This window comes from Mustela erminea, chromosome 1 (genome assembly GCF_009829155.1).
Source record: "Mustela erminea isolate mMusErm1 chromosome 1, mMusErm1.Pri, whole genome shotgun sequence".
NCBI classification, from domain to species: domain Eukaryota; kingdom Metazoa; phylum Chordata; class Mammalia; order Carnivora; family Mustelidae; genus Mustela; species Mustela erminea.
The window spans coordinates 23,585,408-23,608,024 of record NC_045614.1 but is presented as its reverse complement, the minus strand read 5'-3'; the positions used below and the strand labels follow the sequence as shown (position 1 = coordinate 23,608,024).

The window sequence follows — 22,617 nt, the reverse complement described above, 5'->3', positions numbered from 1 at the left end:
TTTGCTGAGTTGTTTTTTTGTTTTTTTTTTTAAACCATGACTGTGTGTTGGATTTTATCAAATTTTTTCTGAGTTAATTGCTATGATCATATGATTTTTCATCTTTAGCCTGTTGATATGGTGAATTACATGAATTGATTTGACACCAGGGTCAAGCCAGTCTTGCATATTTGGAATAAATCCTACTTTGTGGTGTTGTATTATTCTGTAGAAATAGATAAATATTGTTAGATTTGATGTGCTAAAATCTTGTTGAGGACTCTTGCTGTAAGGTTCCTCATGAGGACCTTCATGAGGGTTATAGCTGAGAGGTATCTTTTTCTCATCATGGTTATCTCCCCTGCCAGGAAAGTATAGGTTTCTTCTTTTGTACTATTTTTGTATGGTTTATTGGGGAACCACTAGCCTCATAAAATTAGTTGGAGGGATTTCCCTCCTCTTCTATTTTTCTGGAAGAGATTCTGTAAAATTCATATTAATTCTTCTTTAAATGTTCAGTAGAGTTGTCCAGTGAAACCATCTGGAACTTGAGTATATTTTTGGAACTTTTAAATTATGAATTCAATGTCTTTAATATTTATAGGACTATTCAGGTTATCTATTTCATCTTGGTTGGATTTTGGTAGCTTATAGTTTTTAAGAATTTGGTTCATTTCTTCTAAGTTATCAAATTTATGAGTGTAAAGTTATTTGTAATATTCCCTTATTATCCTTTTAATGACCTCAGTTTTATAGTAATAATCTGTTTCATGCCTATTGTTGATGACTTGTGATTTCTCTCCTTTTATGTCAGTCTCTCTGGAGATTTATTAGTTTTATTAATAAATTTTTTGGAAGGACCAAGTTTTGGTGCTATTGATTTTTCTCTGTGGTTTTCCTGCTTCAATTTAACTGATTTCTGCTCTTTATTATTTCCTTCCTTCTGCTTGCTATGGGTTTTCCTCTCCTTTTTCTAATGTCTTGTGGTAGGAAGTTAGATTATGAATTTGAGGGTTTCCTCTTTTTAATATAAGCATTTAGTGCTATAACTTTCCACCTCAACACTGTGATGGCTTTGTCCCACATATTTTGATATATTAGGTTTTCATTTTCATTCAGTTTTATATTTTTAAAATTTCCTTCAAGACTTCCTCTTAGCCCATGCGTTATTTAGTATTATACTTAATTTCTAAGTGTTTGGAGATTGTTCTGTTGTCTTTCTGTTATTGATTTCTCATTTGATTCCGTTATCAACAGAAAACATGCTCTGTATGATTTCACAACTCTGGGTAATTTATTAAGGTTTGTATTTTGACCCCAAATATTTTTTTTAAATATTTTATTTATTTACTTGACAGAGAGAAATCACAAGTAGACGGAGAGGCAGGCAGAGAGAGAGAGAGGGAAGCAGGCTCCCCGCCGAGCAGAGAGCCCAATGCAGGACTCGATCCCAGGACCCTGAGATCATGACCTGAGCCAAAGGCAGCGGCTTAACCCACTGAGCCACCCAGGTGCCCCGACCCCAAATATTCTTTATCCTGGTTAATGTTCCACAAGTGCTTGAAAAGAATGTGTATTCTGTTGTTGTTGGGTAGAGTGTCCTATAAATGTTATTTAGATCTTATCGGTTGATGATGTGGTTCAGTTCTTCTATAACCTTGCTGACTTTCTTTTTAGTTACTGTCTGTGAAGCATCCAAGTCCCCAACTATAATAGTAGGTTTATCTATTTCGGCTCTCAGTTCTATTAGTTTTTGTTTCATGTATTTTGAAGCTCTGTAGTTTGGTCCAAACACATTTAGCTTTGTTATGTCTTCCTGATGGATGGGTTCTTTTATTCTTATGTAGTGTCCTTCTTTGTCTCTAGTGATAGTAATTTTCTTTGCTCTGAAGTTGACTTTATCTGATATTGATATAGCCAATCCTGATTTAAAAAAAAAAAAAAAAGTTTGCATAGTATTTCTTTTCCCATCCTTTTACTTTTGACATACCTGTGTCATTGTATTTTAAGTGAAATTCTAGTAGTCAGCATATGGTTAGACTTCTTTTTTTAAATCCACTTGCCAATCTCTGTCTTTTAATTGCTGTGCTCAGACCATTTACATTTAAGATAATTAGTCACATATTAGGGCTTAAGACTGCCAATTTATCTTTTTTTTCCTATTCATTTTCTCTGTGTCTTATTTCTTACATTCTCATGAATTACTTGTTAAGTACATTTCCCCCGCTATCTGAAAGTAGAACATTCCTATGGAACTTATCATAAACTGAAATGGCATAAAGCAAAGAAGCAATTACCAGTAATTCATATGGAAAAATGGTTGTGCATTCCTGGACCCAAAAATAATCTCTCTTAGGCTTTTCTGATACCTTAGGACACATCTTGCTAAGTGACGCAGAAAATAAATGGAGATAAAGCACAGATGCTCACAGACATAGTTCAAAGCTATGGAGGCTTCATTCTATGTTGCAGAGTGTGGTTCCTGGGGAAGGAGCTTGGCAGGGACACTGTCACTGCTCAGGGTGCATCCTGCCTCGATAATGGCTCACTGCAAAAAAAATGCTGGATGCTATTTTTGCTTTTTGCCTTTTTTCCATAAAAGTGAAAATCCTATTCAGCTATCTTTCAGTTAGCAAAAACAGGTGCTAATGTATGTCTTTTGTAAAAGCAAGGTGGTATAAAGTGAACTTTCAAAAACTGAGAGATACCCATATGCATCCTCTCACTATTTCCTTAATGGTTGCTCTGGGTGTCATACTGTAAATATGGAATTTATCACAGTCTACTGGTATCAGCATTTACCACTTCCAGTAAGAGGTGGAAATATTATTTCTAATTAGGTCTTTTTACCCTCCATACTTTTAAAATATAATTGGCTTGTTTCCTCAGCAACCGTGGGCTCTACATCAAACAATGCTACAATTTTTGCTTCAAATATCCAATAGGACTTAATAATGTGATAATTAGGATACTCTATTATACTTACTCCTATTTTTACCCAGTCTGATATTCTTTCCTTTTTGAAGTTTCAAGCCTTTTTCTGTTTTTTCCTTTCTATTTAGGGAACTCCTCTAGCCATTTTTTACAAGTAGATTTGCTGGTAAGAAATTTGTATAGTTTTTCTTCATCTGAATATGTCTTTATATCCCCTTTATTTATTAAGGACGTTTACACTGAATATACAGTTGTTTTCTTTCAATACTTAAAAAAAAAAATGCTCTGCCACTTCCTTCTGGCCACCATGATTTCATAGGAGAAGTCTGCTGTCATTCAAATATGTAGTCTAAGCAATGTGCCCTTCTTTCTCTGTTGCTATCAAGTTACTTTTCCCCCTTGCCTAATTATGTTTGTGATGTGCCCTGCCATGGAGTGACTCACGTTTACCTATTTGAAATTTGTTCAGCTCTTGAATATATATGTTTATGACTTTCACCAATTTTAGGAAGTAGGAAGTTTCGGCTAATACATCTTCAAATATATATCTAGTCCTGATCTTCCTCTCCTCTCCCAGGACTTTTGTGATATGAATGTTAGCTCTTCTGTTATCATCCCACATGTGCCTGAGACCCTGTTCATTTTGTTTCAGTCTATTTTCTCTCTGCTGTTCAATTGGGTAATTTCTATTGATCTGTCTTGGAGTTCACTGATTTTATCTTCTGTCATCTCCACTCTACTATTGAGCTGGTCCAGTGAGCTTTCTATTTTGGTGACTGTATTTTCCAGTTCTATAATTTCCACTTGTCTCTGTTTAACAACTTCTATTTCTTTTTTGAGATTTTCTATTTTTTTTTTCATTTGTTTCAAGAGAATTCCTAATTGCTTGTTGAAGCAATTTTGTAATTTCAACATCTGATTCATGTCAATATTGGCTTCTGTTGATTGTCTTTTCTCATTCATGTTGTGATTTTTCTGGTTTGGGGGAATGACAAGGGGTTTTCTATTGCATTCTGGGCATTTTGGGTTTTACATTGTCAGACTCCAGATCCTAAACAATCTTGTTCTTAGCCATTGGTCTCTGTGTTGAGCTGAGGGTCAAGTGGGTGGGGTGGGCTGGAAGGTCAATTTATCATTCAGCCCTGCTGAAACTGTGGAGGACTGCTCTATATTTGTTCCACTGGTATCCGTCTGGAGTAGGAAAGGTACTGTCACAAAGGTTTTCTGTTATGAGGTTACCCCTTCCCTGGTTGTTTGGCTAGAATGGACAGGCTTTTATTCAATTTTTTTTTAATTATTATTTTTGGTCTCTGCCTATTGTAGGTACAGGAAGGAGGCTTCTGGAGTGCTCCATTCGGACATATGGTGGGAATCAACAAGAGACCCAAGGAACCCAGCTCTATGACTTTAGGTCAAGACAGCTCACCTTGCAGCCTTCCTATAATTGGTTGTAGGCTTCAATCCAGGGTGTTTTAGTTGTAAGGGGGAGAATCAGATTGGAATGTGGCTACTCCCCATTGGCAGAATCAGATGGCCAGGTAAATTTTTATATTCAAAAGCCCTCCAGTCTTTAATAGCCATACATTTTCAAAGACAATTTTAAATAAATGTTCATTTCACTTTCCCTAACACTTTTTTTTCCCTTCATAAGACCTCAGATATCTAATTGTCACACTGCTCCCTGTTTATCTGGGATGCAACCTAAAGGGAGGTTTTGATCATTTAAAGCATCTTTTCTATCTCATGTTGCAGACACTATCACTAAACACCTATCTGAGGCTTTGGAGGATATTTCAAGGCTACACTATGGGGAAGGGGGTGGAATACATACCCAGGCAATGATCAAACAAGGGGGAGGTCCCTAGAAAAATTCGGTGATAAATTTTAAACAATTTAAATTATTTAAAAAGATAAATGGAGGTCTAAGTCATTCTTTTCTACCTTACCCCACAAAATGACCATGAATAAACATTCTCTAGATACACTTGTTCTTTGAACTACCATGTACTTCTTTCTCCCTCCAAACATAAAGCTTATTATGGTATTTCTATGGTATTTTCCCCTTGAACTGAAGCTTGGATATTAACTCTGGTATAATTTTTCTTTCTCACTTTGTATTCTAGCTGGAAGAAATTTCTCTCAATCCTCTGCTGGTCACTCCCTCAGAGATGCCCAACCCAAGCAAATGCTCCTACCATTTGCACCTAAGATAGTACCAATGCCACTCCCTGCCCCTTTGAGCCAACAGGATCTCCTCAGCACAGGCACAGTGCCTCACAAGAATCTGCCTTGCCATTGCCCTCAGCCACCTCATGGGAGCATGCTCTTCAGGGGGAGGAGCAGCCCTGCATGGCAAATATAACAAAGCAAAATGATACAGAGTGGCAGCTCTGTGTCTCAGGAGGTGTGATATTGTTGCTGCCACAGCCACACCTTCGACCTAAATCGTTACCCAGCCCTGTAAGGGGTGGTATGGTGGTAGCTGAGGTGTTTTGCACTGATAAGTTTAAAGATGGCTAAGGGGAGGGGGCACCCAGGTGGCTCAGTCAGTTAAGTGTCTGACTTTTGATCTCAGCTCAGGTCATGATCTCAGGGTTGTGACATTGAGCCCCACATCAGGCTCTGCCCTGAGCAAGGAGTCTGCTTAAGGTTCTCTCTCTCTCTCTCCCTCTGCCCTTCCCCTCATACTTGTGTGCTCTCTCTCTCTCTCTCTCTTGCTTTCTCTCTCTAAAAAAAGATAAATAAAAATAAACAATGAATATGGCTAAGGGGAAACAGATTTTATTTGTTTTATCTGTTCAGTGAATTTTCCTAGAATGCTCCAACTAGAAGGACAATTTCTACCCCGCTTCCTAAGGTCCTCCTTTAATACATCTTCATTTTGTTTCAAAATATTTATATAGCAGGCAATGCTTCAGAGCCTTGGATATACAGCAGGGAGCAGATATAATCCTTATCCTCATAAAGCTTACCTTCCAACCAGGAGACAAGTTACCTCAATAGCTACCTTAAAGATTATTTAATCAATTATAGTAAGAGCAACAAGAGATTTAGCAAGTAGGTTCAATTTTCTTTGAAATCTCAGCAAAAGCCATACTCTTTCAATGGTGTCAACACAGGTATCAGGTGTAACACAGGATGTGCACAGAGCAAAGAAAAAAGTAAACAATACAAGTATTTCAGAACTATGGAGCTTCTGCCCTCAATGTCATTATTTTATTGCAAGGATTTTATTTATGCCTCTTCATAACTGTCCTATGCACTAGGGTTCCAAGGCCCTCAACAAAAGGCCAATACTTTGATGAGTTTCTAAAAACTAGAGTGGAATTACTGTCAGCCAGCACTGTGAGGGGGACGAGACCATGCCCCCACCCCTGATTCACCTGCCTGGTGGCAGGCCCTACCTCCTTGTTTGTCCTGTCAGCTTGTACCAACGTCCCATTCAGGCAAGGTTCCACGTAGTGAAGCTCCTCATTATACTGCAAAGAGATGAAACAGCCAAGAGGACACACATAATTAATCACTTGAGGTCTACTAGGCAATTGAAGGACACATGCAAACAAACAGAAAAGCAACAGAACTATGGGCTCAGTTCATTCTCTTAGATGGCTTTCTCATTGGTGCCCTTATATAAGATTGTGCTGAAGCACCCGATAGTCTTCTCTTGTTTGAGGGAGAAAGTTCTAGAGCGTGTGCTGGTAGATAGCAGTGTTAAGGGCAAACACAGTTAACTAACAATCCTTTAGGTGTGACTCCAAACTCTGGGGCTCTGTGGCCATGCTGGACAGTGCGTGACCCAGGTGGAACCTACAGAGCATCCCAGACTTGGGCGAACACAGTTGCAGCCTCTGTCTTTGGTTTTCTGGAGCACAAGGACCTGTGCGTGGGTTGCACATGAGTGACCAAAGAACGGAGGAAAGGAGAAGCCTTGGTGTTCCCCCATCATTCTGGGAGGCTCTGTGGCTTTTGGTGAGAGCACTACCCACGAGCCACCTTCCACACAGGCCAGTGCCAGCCTTCCCATTACTTTTTATCCAAGAATACCCAGAATATGACCATTTGTTTTTGTCCAAAGCTAACAACAAGGAAGTGAAAATTTAAGTATGATTCTCTGCACTGGAGCTAGGCTAGGTCCTTCTAAAATGCCAATCAGGTCATGCCGCTTCCTGCCAACCCATCACACTTTCCACTGTTCTGCAGATAAACCTTCTCAGGGTGTGGCAGGGTTCTGAACACTTGACCCTATTGACCTTTCCAAATTCACTCACTCATTAGTTCTCCCCAGAAACTTAGCACCAGCCAGCCCTGATTCCCTTCCTGTCCTCTGGGCTATCCCATCTTCTCCTCCCACACAGGACCCTCTGTCTGGAGTCTTGCTCTGGCATTTTCAAGCTGACTCTTACCATCCTCCAGGCAAGCTCATTCCTGCCTCTTGTCAGAAGATGCCTCTAGTGTAGCTGAGGCTCCTTTCCTGTAAACTCCCAAATTCTGACAGCCTGGTGCCTGGATCCCTTACCATAGGTGGGCCCACACTGTCAGGGTCCATACTTGGTTCCTCCATGTGCTGCCTGTGACAAGCACAGGGCTGGGCCTGCAGTCAGTGCCCAAGAACAATGTGTTCAAAGCATGTCATCACATGTCATCCACTCCAGCTATCAAAAGCCCAGCCCAGAGCTCCAGAGAAAAGGAACCAGAACCAACTCTCAAAGCTCCAGCTCTCCAGCGAAGTCTGGCTAAGAAGTTCAGACTTAAAAGTGTGTGTACCAGGAGGACCACAGAGGGCTGTGCACAGGGAAGTGAGTGACTAACGGGATGAGCGTAGGCCCACTGCTCTGGGCACACTGCAGGGACAGACTGAAGGGGGCCAGACACGCAGCTGCTTGAAGAGTGACAGAGACACAGCCTGTTTCGGTGCTAAGGCGCTGGCTAAGCAGGCCGGAGCAGGGATAATCATGACCTCAGCTCACTGTTACTGAGCACTCACTTCATCTAGGCACAGGCTATATTTCATTCACGGCATACCTTAACCTCACGTAGCAAGCCCTTCCAACCACACCCCCTTTACAGAGGCGCAAACCAAAGCAGAGCAAGGATGATCACCTTGCCCCACACCACTGGGGAGTCCACAAGGGGTGGAGTCCAGATACAAACCCAGGCAGTCTGACCTCACAGCCAATGACCTCAGGACCTCAAAGCCCCCAATTTGTCCTCTCTGGCCCCCAAAGCCTCTGTGCTGCTCATCAGTCTGACTTTGGCTCCCTCATTAGTCTTTGTTCTTGGTCACACAGAGCATTTGAAAAAATTACAACTCCATGATCATATAGCTTGGATCTCCTCTGAAGAGGCATGGAGGAAAAACACGTTTATGTGATTCTGGAAATTAGCAATTGACAAACGAGAGCATGACTTCCAGTCAACAAATGGGACACCATCTGAGGGTTCAGGAAGCACGTCACAGTCCAATCTGAAGAAGAACTTCTCCAGGGTTCTCGGTCCGTATGGGGCTGACGCTGGAAGTTGCTGGAGAAAAAGACATCCATTCCCCTGTGCTCCACCTCCCTTGCTGACTGAGCTGGTCAAAGGTGACAAGATGCCCATTCCTAAAGCCGGAAGCAGAAGCGGACTGAGCCAATCACAGCCACTCCCTCCTCTGCTGGCTGCATGCTTACACCCTGCCTTGAAGCTAGGGGTGGTCATGCGACCCATTCCCAGCCAACAAAAGATAAGGGGTGGTTTTCTGGGCAGTTTCAGGGAATTTTTTTTTCTTGCCATTAGAGGAAAACTCTTCTCTACCCACTGCCTTCCTCTCCCATTTGGGACACATCTCACAGTTCAGCAGCCATTTTGCAACCATGAGGTGACAAGGTTAAGCATGGAGAGCAACACACAGAAAGACCGAGCTGCTGAAGCATCAAACCAAACCTGCAGCGGCCCTGCTCCCATTCATGACATCATGGAACACCTGGTCGCTCTATACCCTGCCCTCCCAAACTTCCCAATTCCATTTGCCAGGAATATTTTAAATTTTATCTACATTCTGCCTAATATACACTATCAATATTGATTCCTGGGGTTGCGGAATCTGAGTTGAGAGTCAGGACCCTCAGGTCCACATTCTGCCTCTGCCACGTACTCTCTGTGTGGCCTTGGGAAAGCCACTGTACCTCAAGTCCTGCTTTCTTCTCCAACAGAAGGTGCTAAATGATCTTCTGTTTACCCTCCAGGGACTCCTGCGAGGGTCCCACGAGGCAACAGACTAGAAATTGCTTTGCTAGTACGAAGGCCTGTACACGTGGGGGGACTGCCGCGGGGGCTGGAAAGGAAAGAGGACCAAGATGTTCTTGCCCTCATCAGGGAGGAACATGTGCAGTAATCAAAACCATGCTCCCCATCACTGTGTGAGCCGTGGCCACAGTGGAGGAATCTGCTCTTCTGAACCCCCGCCAGCTTGTTAGTGGCATCATCCAAGCTTGCAGTTGACTAATTTCCCTTGACTGCATCAGGATAAAGCTATGCTGAGCAATCTGGTCTGGATCACCGGAGGGAGTTGGGCTCAGCCGTCCCTGCGAGGGAGCGGTGCACACAGGGAGGCTGTGCCAAGAAGGCCCATCAGCTGTGCGTGCTCACCACGCTACCCTGTGCTCCTCCCTAGGGGAGCACCAAAGGCACCCTGGACATGAAACTGTTTCCAAGCTCCCAGAAGCTCTCCATTTGGAAACCTTCCAGTCTCTACATTTTAATGGATGTTCTCTAGATTTCTACTTTGTGAAACAATGATGCGGGATGGCCATATCAATTCAGAGCTGACGATCTGATCTCCTCCAGCCCTAAGATACAGTAGCCCGATAATCAGCTCTCCTTCATCCCTAGGTCAACAATCAGATATCAGTTGTCTAAAAAAGGAAAGGATGCAGTGCACACCATCCTCACTGTCCAGGTGGGATTTTCTTCCACCATCTGCTTTTGCTCCATCTCACTACCAAGAATGAACCCTAGAGAGGGACTCAGTCATCTCCGTCTCCACCCTGAAGTGGGTGGTCCTTCCTACAAATTTCTGGGAAATGGGAAGAGTCTCCTCCCAGGACAGGAGAGGGCTCAGGCATCCCCAGAGATGGTCCAGCCAGCCCACCAACCACTTGGTAAGAAGATGGGCAAAGAACTTTCACCCCTTCAAGAGCTAGAACTGCCACGTGGTCAAGGTCTGTCTCCTTCTCCCTTTCTTCTTTCTGGGCTGGCTCTCCTCTTCTAATCCACACAAAGGTAGAGCAGTGAACCTAAAGCAATGGAGGCAGAAAGGCCTGGGTTCAAATCCTGGCTCTGTCATACACCACCTGCGTGACCTTGGCCAAGGCCTCTCTCCTGAGTCTCAGGCTTCATGTTGAGGACTGCTGGACTTTGTGTTGAAACTGTAACTGAGCTTCTATTGTGAAGTCACCATGAGAATGAAACAAGGTAATTTGGTGAAGTGTCAACACAGAGCTCGGCATGTAAGAAAGAGAAAGAAGGCATCTGGATGCATATGCACAAGGAAGAAAGAAAATATATATGCGAATGTCATGTGTGCTAGCTAGAGAGAAAGACCAGCAAACACGCCCTCCACCTGGAGCTGGCATTTACTAAGTAGGAAGGGGCTGGTGAGGACAGGGGTCATCTGCCCCTGACCACCTCTGGAGAGTACAGACTCTGTCTTCACTGGATGGAAGTGATACACCACGGGGGAATGGAAGTGATACACCACGGGATGGAAGTGATAAGCACGGGGGACTGTCTAAATATCCAAGACAGAAACCACCCGTGTACGTGGCTGTCCACTGTCCCACTCTATGCCACACTCTGAACCCTCTCAGTGATCAGGTCTTCAGCAGACCTAGAGTCAAGACAGTGCATCCCGCTCAATACCAAATCCCTCCCAGGAAGGATCCGCCATGGAGCTCTTTGGTCCTTAGTTTGTCTACTGAGTATCAACGAAGCACCACTATGTTCAGGGACATAAAACACTGGCTAAACTGGCACATGACTTTCACTGGGGAATGACCATGAACCACTGTCTCCTACATTTCTCCATAGAAGAATAGGCTCATTACATCTAAAGATAATGACTGTTTTTTCCTTTTCATGATAAAAAGTGCTCATCTAGGAGGCTACCATGGTCCATCTGAAAAACAAAAGCAGAATTGAGGTAAACTCACGATCTTCAGGGATTAGATTACGTCCCACCCGTCTCCTCTCTCAGGAATTATCCCTCTCTCTCTCCCACGCCAACCACACAACTCTGCACTCTGACAGCAAGGACACGTCATCATCTGCCTTTTCCTTCCTTCTGTGAAATCCTTGTAACCATTCCCTACATCTACCGTTTTAAGGACACGCCAAAATCCTCAATAGGAATTTTAATGATAATCTAAAATAGGAAAGCCAAGCTTCAAGTTTCATTCAATGAATGGCCAGAGCATGTTGGAGAAGGCTCTACACACAAAGAATAAATGGGCTGGGCTCACCCATCAAGGCTCTCACAAGCCTTGGCATTGGTGTAGTATTGTGTCACATGCTGGTTCACGTAAATCAAAGTCTAAAGGCCAAGAGTGAAAACCAGCTGACTCTGGGCTCTGGGTGATGGTGAGAACTCAGCCCCACTTCAGGTTGGAAGCAGTGGAGTTTTCAGACCCAACAAGAAGACCATTAGTTGCCTAAGAAAGAGAATGAGGGGAGACCTAATAAGGGAGAAACTTTAGGGGGACATCCCCACAGATCACCCTGCAACTGACCCCTCCATGTCTCCCCCTGTCTGTAGATGAAGTCCCAATTGTTCCATGTGGCTGACCAGACTTGCTGGGTCTAGCCCGCCTCCCTCAGTCTAACCCTTCCTTTTATCATCAACCACCTCCACATCTACTCCATCTCCCCCATTCACCCCTAACTCCAGACAATGAACACCTTTCAGTCAATCCAACCAGGCTTGTACTTCCGGGGGTGGGTGGAGAGGAGTGACTACCACCGGCACATAGCCCCTTCCTTCTGTAGATGCCCCCAGCCTCCCAGCTGGTTACTTGCCCTCCCTGCCCCCTCCAAGACAGCATGGCCCCACTCTGCGGTGAGCACCAGCTTCTCACTTGTTCCCACACCCAACACTCACACACACAAAACCTCAAGTTCCACGAAGGGAGAGGGGGGACAACCTGTCTTCCTTATTTACAGAGGCAGCCCTAGTATAATACGCAATTCTTGGCATTGAACAGAATTTGTTAATGAATAATCAGAACAAAGAAATGAAAAGAAAAGTTATAGAGAAGATTTCAGATGGAAAAGAAGAGAAACAAAGCCTAGACACACAAACACACACACACACACACACACACACACACACACACACACAAATTGACACAGAGGAAAAAAGAAAAAAGAGAGACTCTCCACCCCCTTCAAAAAACAGATAAACAAAAAGTAAATGAAGTAAGTGGGGATGTTATAGAGAATCCTAAGTTCAAAAAAAAAAAAAAACCCAAAAAAACAAAACAAAACAAAAAGCGCCTAGAATTAAAGTGCTGGCATGCTCATGCAATGCTGGAAAGTGATGTAGAATTACTGGAACCCCATTAAATATTTATATGGTTTTATCGGTGCGCTTTTGATTAAACAACCTTTAGAATGAAAATGTGTAGGGCTTATGTAACGAAGCAGATGAACCCACAATATTTTCACCAACACAGGCATCCCAGGGATCTTCTGCATTACAAAAGCTTCTTGTGTAATTTGAAACACGACTGGACATAATTAGTAGTACAGAACAAATGAGCACTGCAAGAAAATACCATCCTCATACTTTTAATACGGAATCGATTACTTTAAAAAGCAAATCCATAGCAGACAAAGCACTGTAGAAACGGTTCTAAAGAAAATCCTGCAAATTAAAACCAGGGCACCAGAAAGTTCTGGGTTGAACTAACAAATGATGCTCTTCTCTATTCAGCTCTGCACAAACACAGGCTGTAGGAGGCATTTAAATTGATTTAACAATATCGGTCCAGTTAATACTGTGTTCATTTAATGCATGGCTTAGGCTTCCGTAAAATCATTTTTCAAATTTCAGCATCGGACAGAATTAGCACCCTCATTTTTATGATAATATTGTTAATTTAATGCATGGCTTGTAGTTAGACTTCAAAGCAAATCAGAAAAATATGCCTTTTCTCTTGTCAGTGACATCTCTCTTCATGCACCAGTGGTTTGACCTTAAATTTTAACTTCGGCTGCACAAAATCACTCTCATATTTCTTCTATTCTTCTATAATTCGATCATTTAGTTCATCAGTCTTAGACTTTGCAATACCCTGCCCATGAAAGCTAAAACAGTTTTTAACATTATCGTTTCATGTTTATTCTCTGGAAAGACCTGAATTGGAAGCTTTTCAGTATAATATATATAAGATGCATTTAGTCAATGAGCTTCACACAAACATGCAAACATGCAAAAATGACTGAAATGGCCAAGGAAAGGCTTTTTTACTATTTACCCCCCTCTTCCCTTCTCTATTATGGCCCTGAAAACCAAGAGGCAATGATGAAGTACGTTTGTATAAACAAATACCTACAACGCACAAGGGGCTTCTGCCATGGAAAAACAAGAATGTATTCTTTACTTTCTTCCTAAAACTCTGAAATGTCTCCTCACACATCTACCCAGCCAGCAGGAGAAAGCTGACGGTGTAATGAAGGGTGAAATGATAATGTCCTCTCCCGTAAATGGAATCCAGCCGACAAGAACAATGCCCCTCAAACAGATTTCCAGGGCATTCTGGACGGAGCTTCAGACCGCCCATCCCCCTGCCCTTATAAGAGACTCCAGTGGGGTATCCCTCTAGACGGAGGCAAGTAACCATTTAAATAGGCAGAAAAACCTACATACACCATATTACCAGAGCAATGTTGCCAGTGTAGAAATATAAAGTAGTGGCAAAAACAAACCAACCAACCAACCACCATGATGTGGCAAGGTATCACTGGTGAAACATACTTAGCTTTGAGAAGAGACAATTCCAGGGAATACACATGGAGATCTCCCAATTATCAACCCACTATCTAGAATCGTCAATTGATGTAATGGACTGCTTGTGTCCACCCCTCCCCCCAACTTCATGTTGAAGCCTTATCCCATGGTGTGGTGATATTTGGAGATGGGGCCTTTTGCAGGTGATTAGGGCTAGCTGCGGTCACGAAGGTCCAGGCCTCATGATGGGATTAGCACTCGTAGGAGAGACATTACCAAGCTTACTCCCTCTCTCTGTGAGAAGGGGGCTGTCTACAAGTCAGGAAGGGAATCCTCACAGGAAACAAACCCTACTGGACCTTGATCTTGGACCTTCCAGCCTCTACAACTGTAAGAAAATACATTTCTGTGTGTCAGCCACCCAGTTTATGATATTTTGTTACAGCAGGTGGAGCTGATTAATACAGGGATACATTGTTTCATTGTGCTTCCGATACTGTGATTTTTTACAAGGTTACTTTTTTAAAGGTTGTGGCAACTTTCTGCAGAGCAAGGCTATTGGCAACATTTTTTCAACAGTGATTACTGACTTTGTGTCTCTCTGTCACATTTTGGTAATTCTCAAATATTTCAACGTTTTCATTATTATATTTGTGATGGTGCTCTGGGATCAGCACTGAAAGCTCAGATCATGGTTAGCATTTTTAAGCAATAAAGTATTTTAAAATTCAGGTGCATACATTGTTTTTAGGCATAATGCTACTGCACACATACAGATTACAGAATAGTGTAAACATAACTTTTATACGCACTGGAAACAAAAAACTTCATTTGTCTTACTTTATCAGAATACCCACTAAATTTTGGTGGGCTGGTTCCAAAGCTGCCATATCTCCAAGGTATGCCTGTATGCTTTCTGAGTGTGTAAGCATTACACCAGCCTATTTAAGGGACATCCTCGTAATACCTAAGTATGTGCATACCCTTTGGGGCAGCAATGCCACTTCTGGATTTTATTCAGTAGAAGCATACCCAACACTACAAAAACACATGCCCAAGTTCATTCTCTGTAGCACTCTCAAGTGGAAAACAGACCCATAACAGCAGGATACCCAGCAAAGGAGGACTGGTTAAATAACAAACATCAACTAGAGGTGATGAAATGCCCTGTTCTCGGGGCACCTGGGTGGCTCAGAGGGTTATGCTTCTGTCTTCAGCTCAGGTCATGGTCTCAGGGTCCTGGGATCAAGCTCCACATCAGGCTCTCTGCTCAGCAGGAAGCCTGCTTCCTTCTCCCTCTCTGCCTGCCTCTCTGCCTAGTTGTGATCTCTCTCTCTGTGTCAAATAAATAAATAAAATCTTAAAAAAAAAAAAAAAGAAATGCTCTGTTCTTCAAATATACTTGCTTATGATATGAGTATAGAAGCAAGTTGCTGAATATCCCAGAAAATAGGATTCTATTGCTGTGGAAAAATTACGTATGTTCTTATACATGTTAGAACTTGGAACAATGGCAAACAGCAAAGGAAGGGAAACTTTTCAGAGTTGTTTAAAATTTTTGCATACGTTGCCTATAATAAAACAATCAATGTGTAAACGTTACTGTTAATTAGTGGTGCTTTTTACCACCTAGGCCTTTAAATACAAATTCATGAACAAACTTGATCCATTCTTTTACCCATTAGGGGGACAGAGTTCATGGATTTTACTCTAGAGGCTTAAAATTTAAAAAGTTCAGAGTATCTTCCTATTCATCAAAATAATTATGTAAATAGTCGCGAAGCTGATCATTTATGTTGAAAACTAACAAGCAGATGTACGGTGAGGGTTAATGGGACCTCTAATGGGTTTCTTTATATAAGGGGACAATTTGGAGCAAAAAAAAAAAAAAATACTTTTTTTTCCCTTAACTATTCTAAAATAACTAGCATGTCTACTTTCAATTATCTTAATCACTCTGTCTTCATTATGGAGTTGACACTGTTTGTATATCTTAATGAACTTACAGAGATTATTTCAATCGATTGGTTTTGTTAACAGAACAATAAATCCTGACTGATAAAGGACCCACGATGTAATTAGTTAGCACTTCTTACTATGCTAATTTCTGATACTTCTGTAATGAGTAATTAAAGATTAATAAGAAAGATAGTCCCAAATTAGCTGCTGCTTATCTGGAAATGCTTCAGGATATGTGGGGGATCAAGCTACATTTGCATATTCACAAGGAGACTGGTAACTAGAGCAACTTGGCTTGATTTAGAAACCTGAAGTTCTGTCTGAACAGTCCCGTTTCCCACCCCCCCCCCCCCAAGGAATGGTGCCCTGGGGTCATCCAGGTTCAGGGCGAGCCCGCGTCTTCACTTCTGCTCATGAAGCAGAATAAGGGAAAGCCAGGCAGGTTCTGAGTTCTTCCTGGGCCACTTCTAGCTGTGTGACCTCAAGCTGGTGGCTTCTGCCTCGTGGTGTCTCCGCCTCCACTCCACGGGGCACGGAGCTGAGGGGAAGCCCCCACGAGATCATCCACATCGGATGCTAAGGAGGAGTAGGCAAGGCGGCTGTAGAGATGATTCTTTTAACACATATTTGAACCCTCACTCATGGCCAGGCACTGGCCCAGGCACTGGGTCTAGCTGAATAAATAAACAATAAATAAACTAACCCCTGCTCCCACGGAATTTCTTCTTCTGTCTCTCCTCCTTTTCTTCTTTAGGGTGTTTTTTTTTTTTAATTGAGAGTTATAAATCATGGGCAGTCTGCAGCTGTGCCTTCTTGCTCAGTCTGATCAGAAGCACGCAGGCGGGACACTAAATCAAGCAATCTCAATGCAATAGAAATCCAATGTCCTTTAAACCCCTGTGCCCTTCCCTTTGCAAACTCTGCCCCGCAAGTAAAAGCAGCTATTGTGCCCATGCAGAGACCTTGCAGAGAGAGGGTATCGTGATGATGCACTCTGCTCAGGAGCCTGGGGAAGCCACACGGACCACATGCTTGGAGCCCGTCTGCCTGGCTCTTCAAATAACACCCCTTCCTTCATATCCTGCTCTCAGTGTGGGGCCTCCTGTGCCCGGGCTCAGGTAATCTGGCAGCAACTGTGTGGGCAAGGGGAGTACTCAAACTTCAGGGGGTGGGCTGATGGCTCAGATGCATGTGGTTTGCCCCAAGATGTGCTGCTAGCTATATGTGGCAGAACTAGGGTTCAAACTAAGTCCTGACCCCAAAGCCCAAGTGCCGTCCCCTTGTGCGCTGCCTCGGCTACCTGCTGCAGCCCATCAGCGTCCTTGGTAGAGGTGATGGGCAAAGTGCAGCTGACCACCAGACACGAGAACCTGGTGAAGCACCCAGGGAAAAGAAGCAGGCTCATTGTGACTCTAATCTTTGGGAAAAGAGTGGGAAAGACTTCATACCACAGAACTGGGGAGAAGAGGAAAAAGAACCGGAGATGAAAACCAGAAATCGATTCTCCTTTTCAGGAAGCAAACTGCTGCCCTGCTTGGCTCTGGGTCTCCCACATCCCTGCTCTAGGACTTCAGGCAAGACACTGACCCTCTCAACCCCAGCAGCTGCATCTGAGAAAATGCCAAAAACCACCTCCTGCCTCTGAGAGCTGCTGTGAGGAGCAAAGAAATGCAAATAGCATTCAGTAGGTGCTTAATAAATGACCCTTCTGTTTCCAAAGCTGAGATCAAGTGTTCGGGGAGCCTTAGACAACTCAGTTTACTTGCTTCAGCCTCATGATTATTATTACTATCACTGTCATCAGACTCATCTAGCTAAAAGTTAATTTCCACTAGCCATTTAAGGACCATCTTGCAAGGTCTAATTCCCCAAGGTTCCAAAAAGGTTGGCCCCCAAGGAAAACCAAATCTGGTGCTACTCTTCCAGACGGCAGTGCCTGAGTGCCAGGTACAGAGAGGAAATGGTGCTCCACTGCTCTCCTAGGCTCTGAAAGCCATTCCAACTTCCTGATTCAGTGAACCCCCACGGGACTAACCGGCCCTCATCTTGGGTGGGACATCCAATGCTGTGCGTACAAAAGCAGTAAGAATGGGAACCGGTTTCTGCTAAAAGAGTGGATGAACCCAGAGTACAGAAAAGCACAAAACAGCTGCACTCACAGCAATTATGTTGAAAAAGTCATCATCTCCCAGCGTATCCAGAATAGATGAGACGGTCTGCTTTGCAATAGTGAGACGGAGGCCTTTCATGCTGCCACTGACGTCCACTAAAATGACCACATCTTTCGGCGAAGTCGCCGCCTGGATGTACCTAGGTCAGGGGAAAATTAAGTGTAAATGACGTAAAAATAAGCCTCTCCATGAGCTCTCTCTTTAAAATGTTAACTAATAAGAGTGACCATTCCCTACCATTTTCGGTTCCTGCAGTCAAAGGCAATGACTCCATTCTCATCTGGTTCCCATTTAATCCCTAGAAGAAAAATGGAGTTATGAGAAACCCAGAAACTTCAAATATTTATTCATAGCATTTCAAGGCTGCTCTGCTTTGCTGATTGAACAGACAGGGTGAAAAATCACAAGCAACAACCAGCGTTAGAGCTCATCGCATACTCCATCGCCAGCTCTGGGAAGGTGTTTTCGGGCGGAACAGTACTGCAAACATGGCCTTAGCCCATTTGCTCCAAGACCTGAAGGAGAGTGGGCACATCTTCAGTAACGTGCTGTCTGTCAACAAAGGACGTGACTCCAGCCTCTTCCTGTGGCCAGTGGTCTTTCTCACTGTCCAGTAAATTGCTAGACCTGGCAGCATCGTTCATAGACTTCTGGGTAGAATCAGGCCACGTCCCTGTGTCTGGACAAAGCAATGTGTGCCGCATGGTGGGTAGAAAGCCTCGCTACATTTCCATCCCAGAATTTACGTAGGTCTGTTCTCCCCTCGCTCCTGTATTTATAATCAGGAATACTGGCCTGGCTTTCCAGACTGAGACGGAGAAAAAAATGACCCTAATTATGCTGCAGAAGCTTGAATTTCAGGCTTTGAATCCTGGGGAGTTTTCCCCTTGTGTAAGATGGGATCCCATATCCTTCGTCTTGTGGTTTGCAGATTGGTCAGGATAGGTCCAAGGTTGACATTCTCTATTTACAACCCGGCTGTTAAGAATAAAATTTCATTTAAAAAGAAAAGGAGCTGCTGCCTGGAAAATAAGATAGCGAATCATTGTTTTCAACCGTCGGTGCTGCCAGGGATGGAGGATCTAAAATACAGACTTTAGAGTGAAGAAAAGAAAAACAGAAAAATGATTTTCACAGGAGGAAATCCTGACTCAGATGGTAACACTGGGAGTCTTCCATCCAATTACTGATGACCAACTTTTGGACCATGTTGAAATAATATGTGCTTGAGATGTCACCCCCAAATTAGTATTCAGAAAACTATGAGATGGCAGTTTGCTACCCAGAGAATTATTTTATTCTGTCCTCCTTGTACCTACATGCCTCACCTACAAATGGGCCTAATTTACAGAGTTTCCTATAGCAAATCAGAAACCAGAAGTAAGAGAATTGAGAGTCATTTGGCAATGAAGACAAAATAAACCTGACATGATTTTGTATACTAAGGGACAAGAATACAGTTTATTTAAAAATAACAAATACACTGCTTTGTATAAAAGCCAAGTATAGTTAGGGTAGCAAGGTCTTAACACATAATAAAATTATACCCATGGTGAGGCTAGGTAATGTTCCAATTTCACAAAGCACTGGTTTGAACCCCAATAAAGGGAATTCTTTTTTAATGTGTTGACCCATGGTGAACCTTCAGTGGATGTTCGTTTCTTGAATTGTGGTAAGTGTTCTTAGACCAGGACTGTACCCGATCCTGCTCCACCCTCCCCACTGGGCCATCCTTCCTCCCCATCACAGCCCCATCCCTGTGTGCTGCACTGGGACAAGAAAAGGTGCAGTTCTGGGGCGCCTGGGTGGCTCAGTGGGTTAAGCCTCTGCCTTTGGCTCAGGTCGTGGTCTCAGGGTCCTGGGATCAAGCGCGGCATTGGAGGGGGGTGGTCTCTGCTCAGCAGGGAGCCTGCTTCCCCCTCTCTCTCTGCCTGCCTCTCTGCCTACTTGTGATCTCTCTCTTTCTGTCTAATAAATAAATAAAATCTTAAAAAAATAAAAATAAAACGAAGGAAAGGTGCAATTCTTTCTTATAGCCCCAGCATTTAGCCTAGGGCCTGGAGGGAAGGGATTAATGACATTCAACACTCTTCTTCTGGACTGAGATCATTCCCCTGCAACTGGGCTTGCAACTCCTCCCAGGCACTGCTGTACTTGGCGCTTTTTGAAAAGCCGACGGGAAATTTGTCTGTTGGGAAAACTGGGAAAGGATGCAATTCCAGAGGAAAGTGGAGCAGATGGGACAACCCCAGAGCCTTTCGCCTAGTCATCACAATGTTCATCAAACTCCAGTACTCTGCCAGGCGATGGACTGAGAAACACAGGCCTGGCCCCTGCCTGCCCTCAGGAGGCCTCATGCCAAGCAGGCCAGCTGGCATATGAAGAGAAATCACATGCACCAGAGATGTCACAAAGGAGAAGTGCCTGAGGCTACGGTAGGATGCAAAAGGTGATCCCAATCTCTAACGGGAAGAAGGATCTTCTTTCAAATGAGAGCAGAAGGAAGGTGTATCAGTTTTCTAGAGCCGATATAACAAAAGTCCTACAAATTGGGTGGCTTACCAGGAAAGAACTCTTTCATAGTTCTGGAGAAAAGAAGTCTAAAATCAAGGTCTTGGCAGGGCCACACTCCCTCTAAAGCTCTAGAGAAGAACACTTCCTCACTTCTTCTCAGCTTCTGCTGGTTCCTAGCAATCCTTGGTGCTTCTTGACTTGTAGCTGCCTCACCTCAGTCTCTGTCTTCCTTCTGTGTCTCTCCTCTCCTCTTATAAGGACACCATTCATACTGTATTGAGGGCCCACCCTAATTCACTGTGATCTCATCCCAACGTACCACCCCTATTTCCAAGTTAGGTCATATTCTGAGGCTCCAGGTGGACATAAATTTGGGGGGAGACACTTCTCAACCTACTGCAGATAGGTAGTGCTTATAAAACAAAAATAAATGGTGGCCACAGGGTGAATAAGAATACCCCAGGCATAGAGAATGACATGTGCAAAGGTCCTGAGGTTGAGAGATCATATCAAGTTCAAGGAATAGAGTAATTCTGGTATGGCTGTGCATAGAGAATGTCTATGCCAGAGGAAAGGCTGCAGGGTGGGTGCAGGAACCATGAGACCCAGGCCCTTCCTGGTGAGGATTTGAGGTATACATTGAGTGAGGATGAAGACAGCACCTTGAGACATTTTTAGGCATAGCTGCCTAAGGTGGCAAAGGTCACACACCTTGACTGAAGTCAGGACTGGATGGGCCCTGAAAGGCCATCTTGCCCAAACCTGACTCTTGGGTCAAAATCTTCAACACACAGCAGGGATTCTAGGCTCTCAGAGTTCAAAAGATTTTCCTGAGATTCCCAGTTGTGACTAGGACTTGTCTCCCAAGTCCCCACCCACCGTGCTTTTCCTTATATAGGCATTTCCATGAAGTGGTCCCATGAGAAGTTCTCTGGGTGTTAGCGTGAGTTACATGAATAAAAAAACTGGTTTCTATGCCCTGCATGGGAAGATACCTAAGGGCCTTTAATCTGTTGACATCACCTTGAATCTCTGCAACTGGCTCCACAGAGGCAGCACTGAACAAGCTAAGTGGCCACTGAGCCCTTCCTTTTCCAATCTCATAACAAAATGTTTCAGGAGACAGACTTCAGGAAACCCTGTCCCAGGTGGTACTATCTCCCCTAGGGTATATCAACTTTCCAGTATATAACTTTTTGTAAACACAGATATTTTGAATGTGTCCAAGTAACTTCAAATCCCAGAGAAATAATAGTTGGCTCATCCCAAATCTTTCAGAACCAGGAAATCAATACTTAACCAGGAAGCACCTGCATGAGCTATATAATTTCTAGAATTGACAATATGCCTTTTTGGGATGCCACCAAGTTGGCTGGGGCATGAATCTCAAAATAAAAGGCATGATGCAGCCATTGGCTTGGAAGACATGGAGAAAAGGGAGCAGTAGAGAAAAGAAAGGAACCACAGCTCTATACTGTGTTTACGCCAGTTCCCCCCTTGGTCACTGAGTCCCACCAGACAGTAGCCAGTGATCAGCTTCCCAGAGGAGCAGTGGCTCTACCATATCTGCGAAGGCTGGGCTGCTGTACCAGTGACAGGTCAATAGATCTGGTAAACTTTGATCTACTGAGTGATTCATTCATTCAACAAATACATACAAATATGTGGGCTTGAAGATGGTAACAGAGTGATAGCCGTATAACACTCTCCTGGGGCAGATATTCTAGCAAAGGACATGGGATTGAAAGCCTGATGGCTCAGGATTACCGGGAAGAGTTCCTATTTTATAGAGTAAGAACTGCCATGAGAACAAAGCATGGAAGAAGTGGTGAAAATATTAACACCATCACCAACTCCCTCCCATCCCGCTGGTATGACTTGGTCGGTCAGTTAACCTCTTGGTCTGTTTCTTCATTGGTAAAATGCAGATTATAATAACTCTAGCTCACAGGATCATCGTGAGGATTAAACCAGACAATGCTTGTGTAAGCACCCAGCACAGGGCTTAATAAATGGGGGCCACTATCAACTATTATCAGCACAAGTATTAATATGACATTAATACTGTCAGCACCA

General features: G+C 43.5%; 1 protein-coding gene across 3 annotated transcripts in view; it reads right to left on the bottom strand.

The window, feature by feature from the left end:
- CACNA2D3 (calcium voltage-gated channel auxiliary subunit alpha2delta 3) overlaps positions 1 to 22,617 on the bottom strand; it is an 854,557-nt gene that overhangs the window by 443,583 nt on the left and 388,357 nt on the right. For all 3 annotated transcript variants that reach the window (XM_032322613.1, XM_032322603.1, XM_032322620.1), the window contains exons 7-9: positions 18,265 to 18,325; positions 18,016 to 18,166; positions 6,318 to 6,392 (exon numbers count right to left, since the gene is read on the bottom strand). In XM_032322613.1, coding sequence (XP_032178504.1) covers positions 6,318 to 6,392; positions 18,016 to 18,166; positions 18,265 to 18,325 — 287 coding nt within the window. The remainder of the gene's footprint in view (positions 1 to 6,317; positions 6,393 to 18,015; positions 18,167 to 18,264; positions 18,326 to 22,617) is intronic.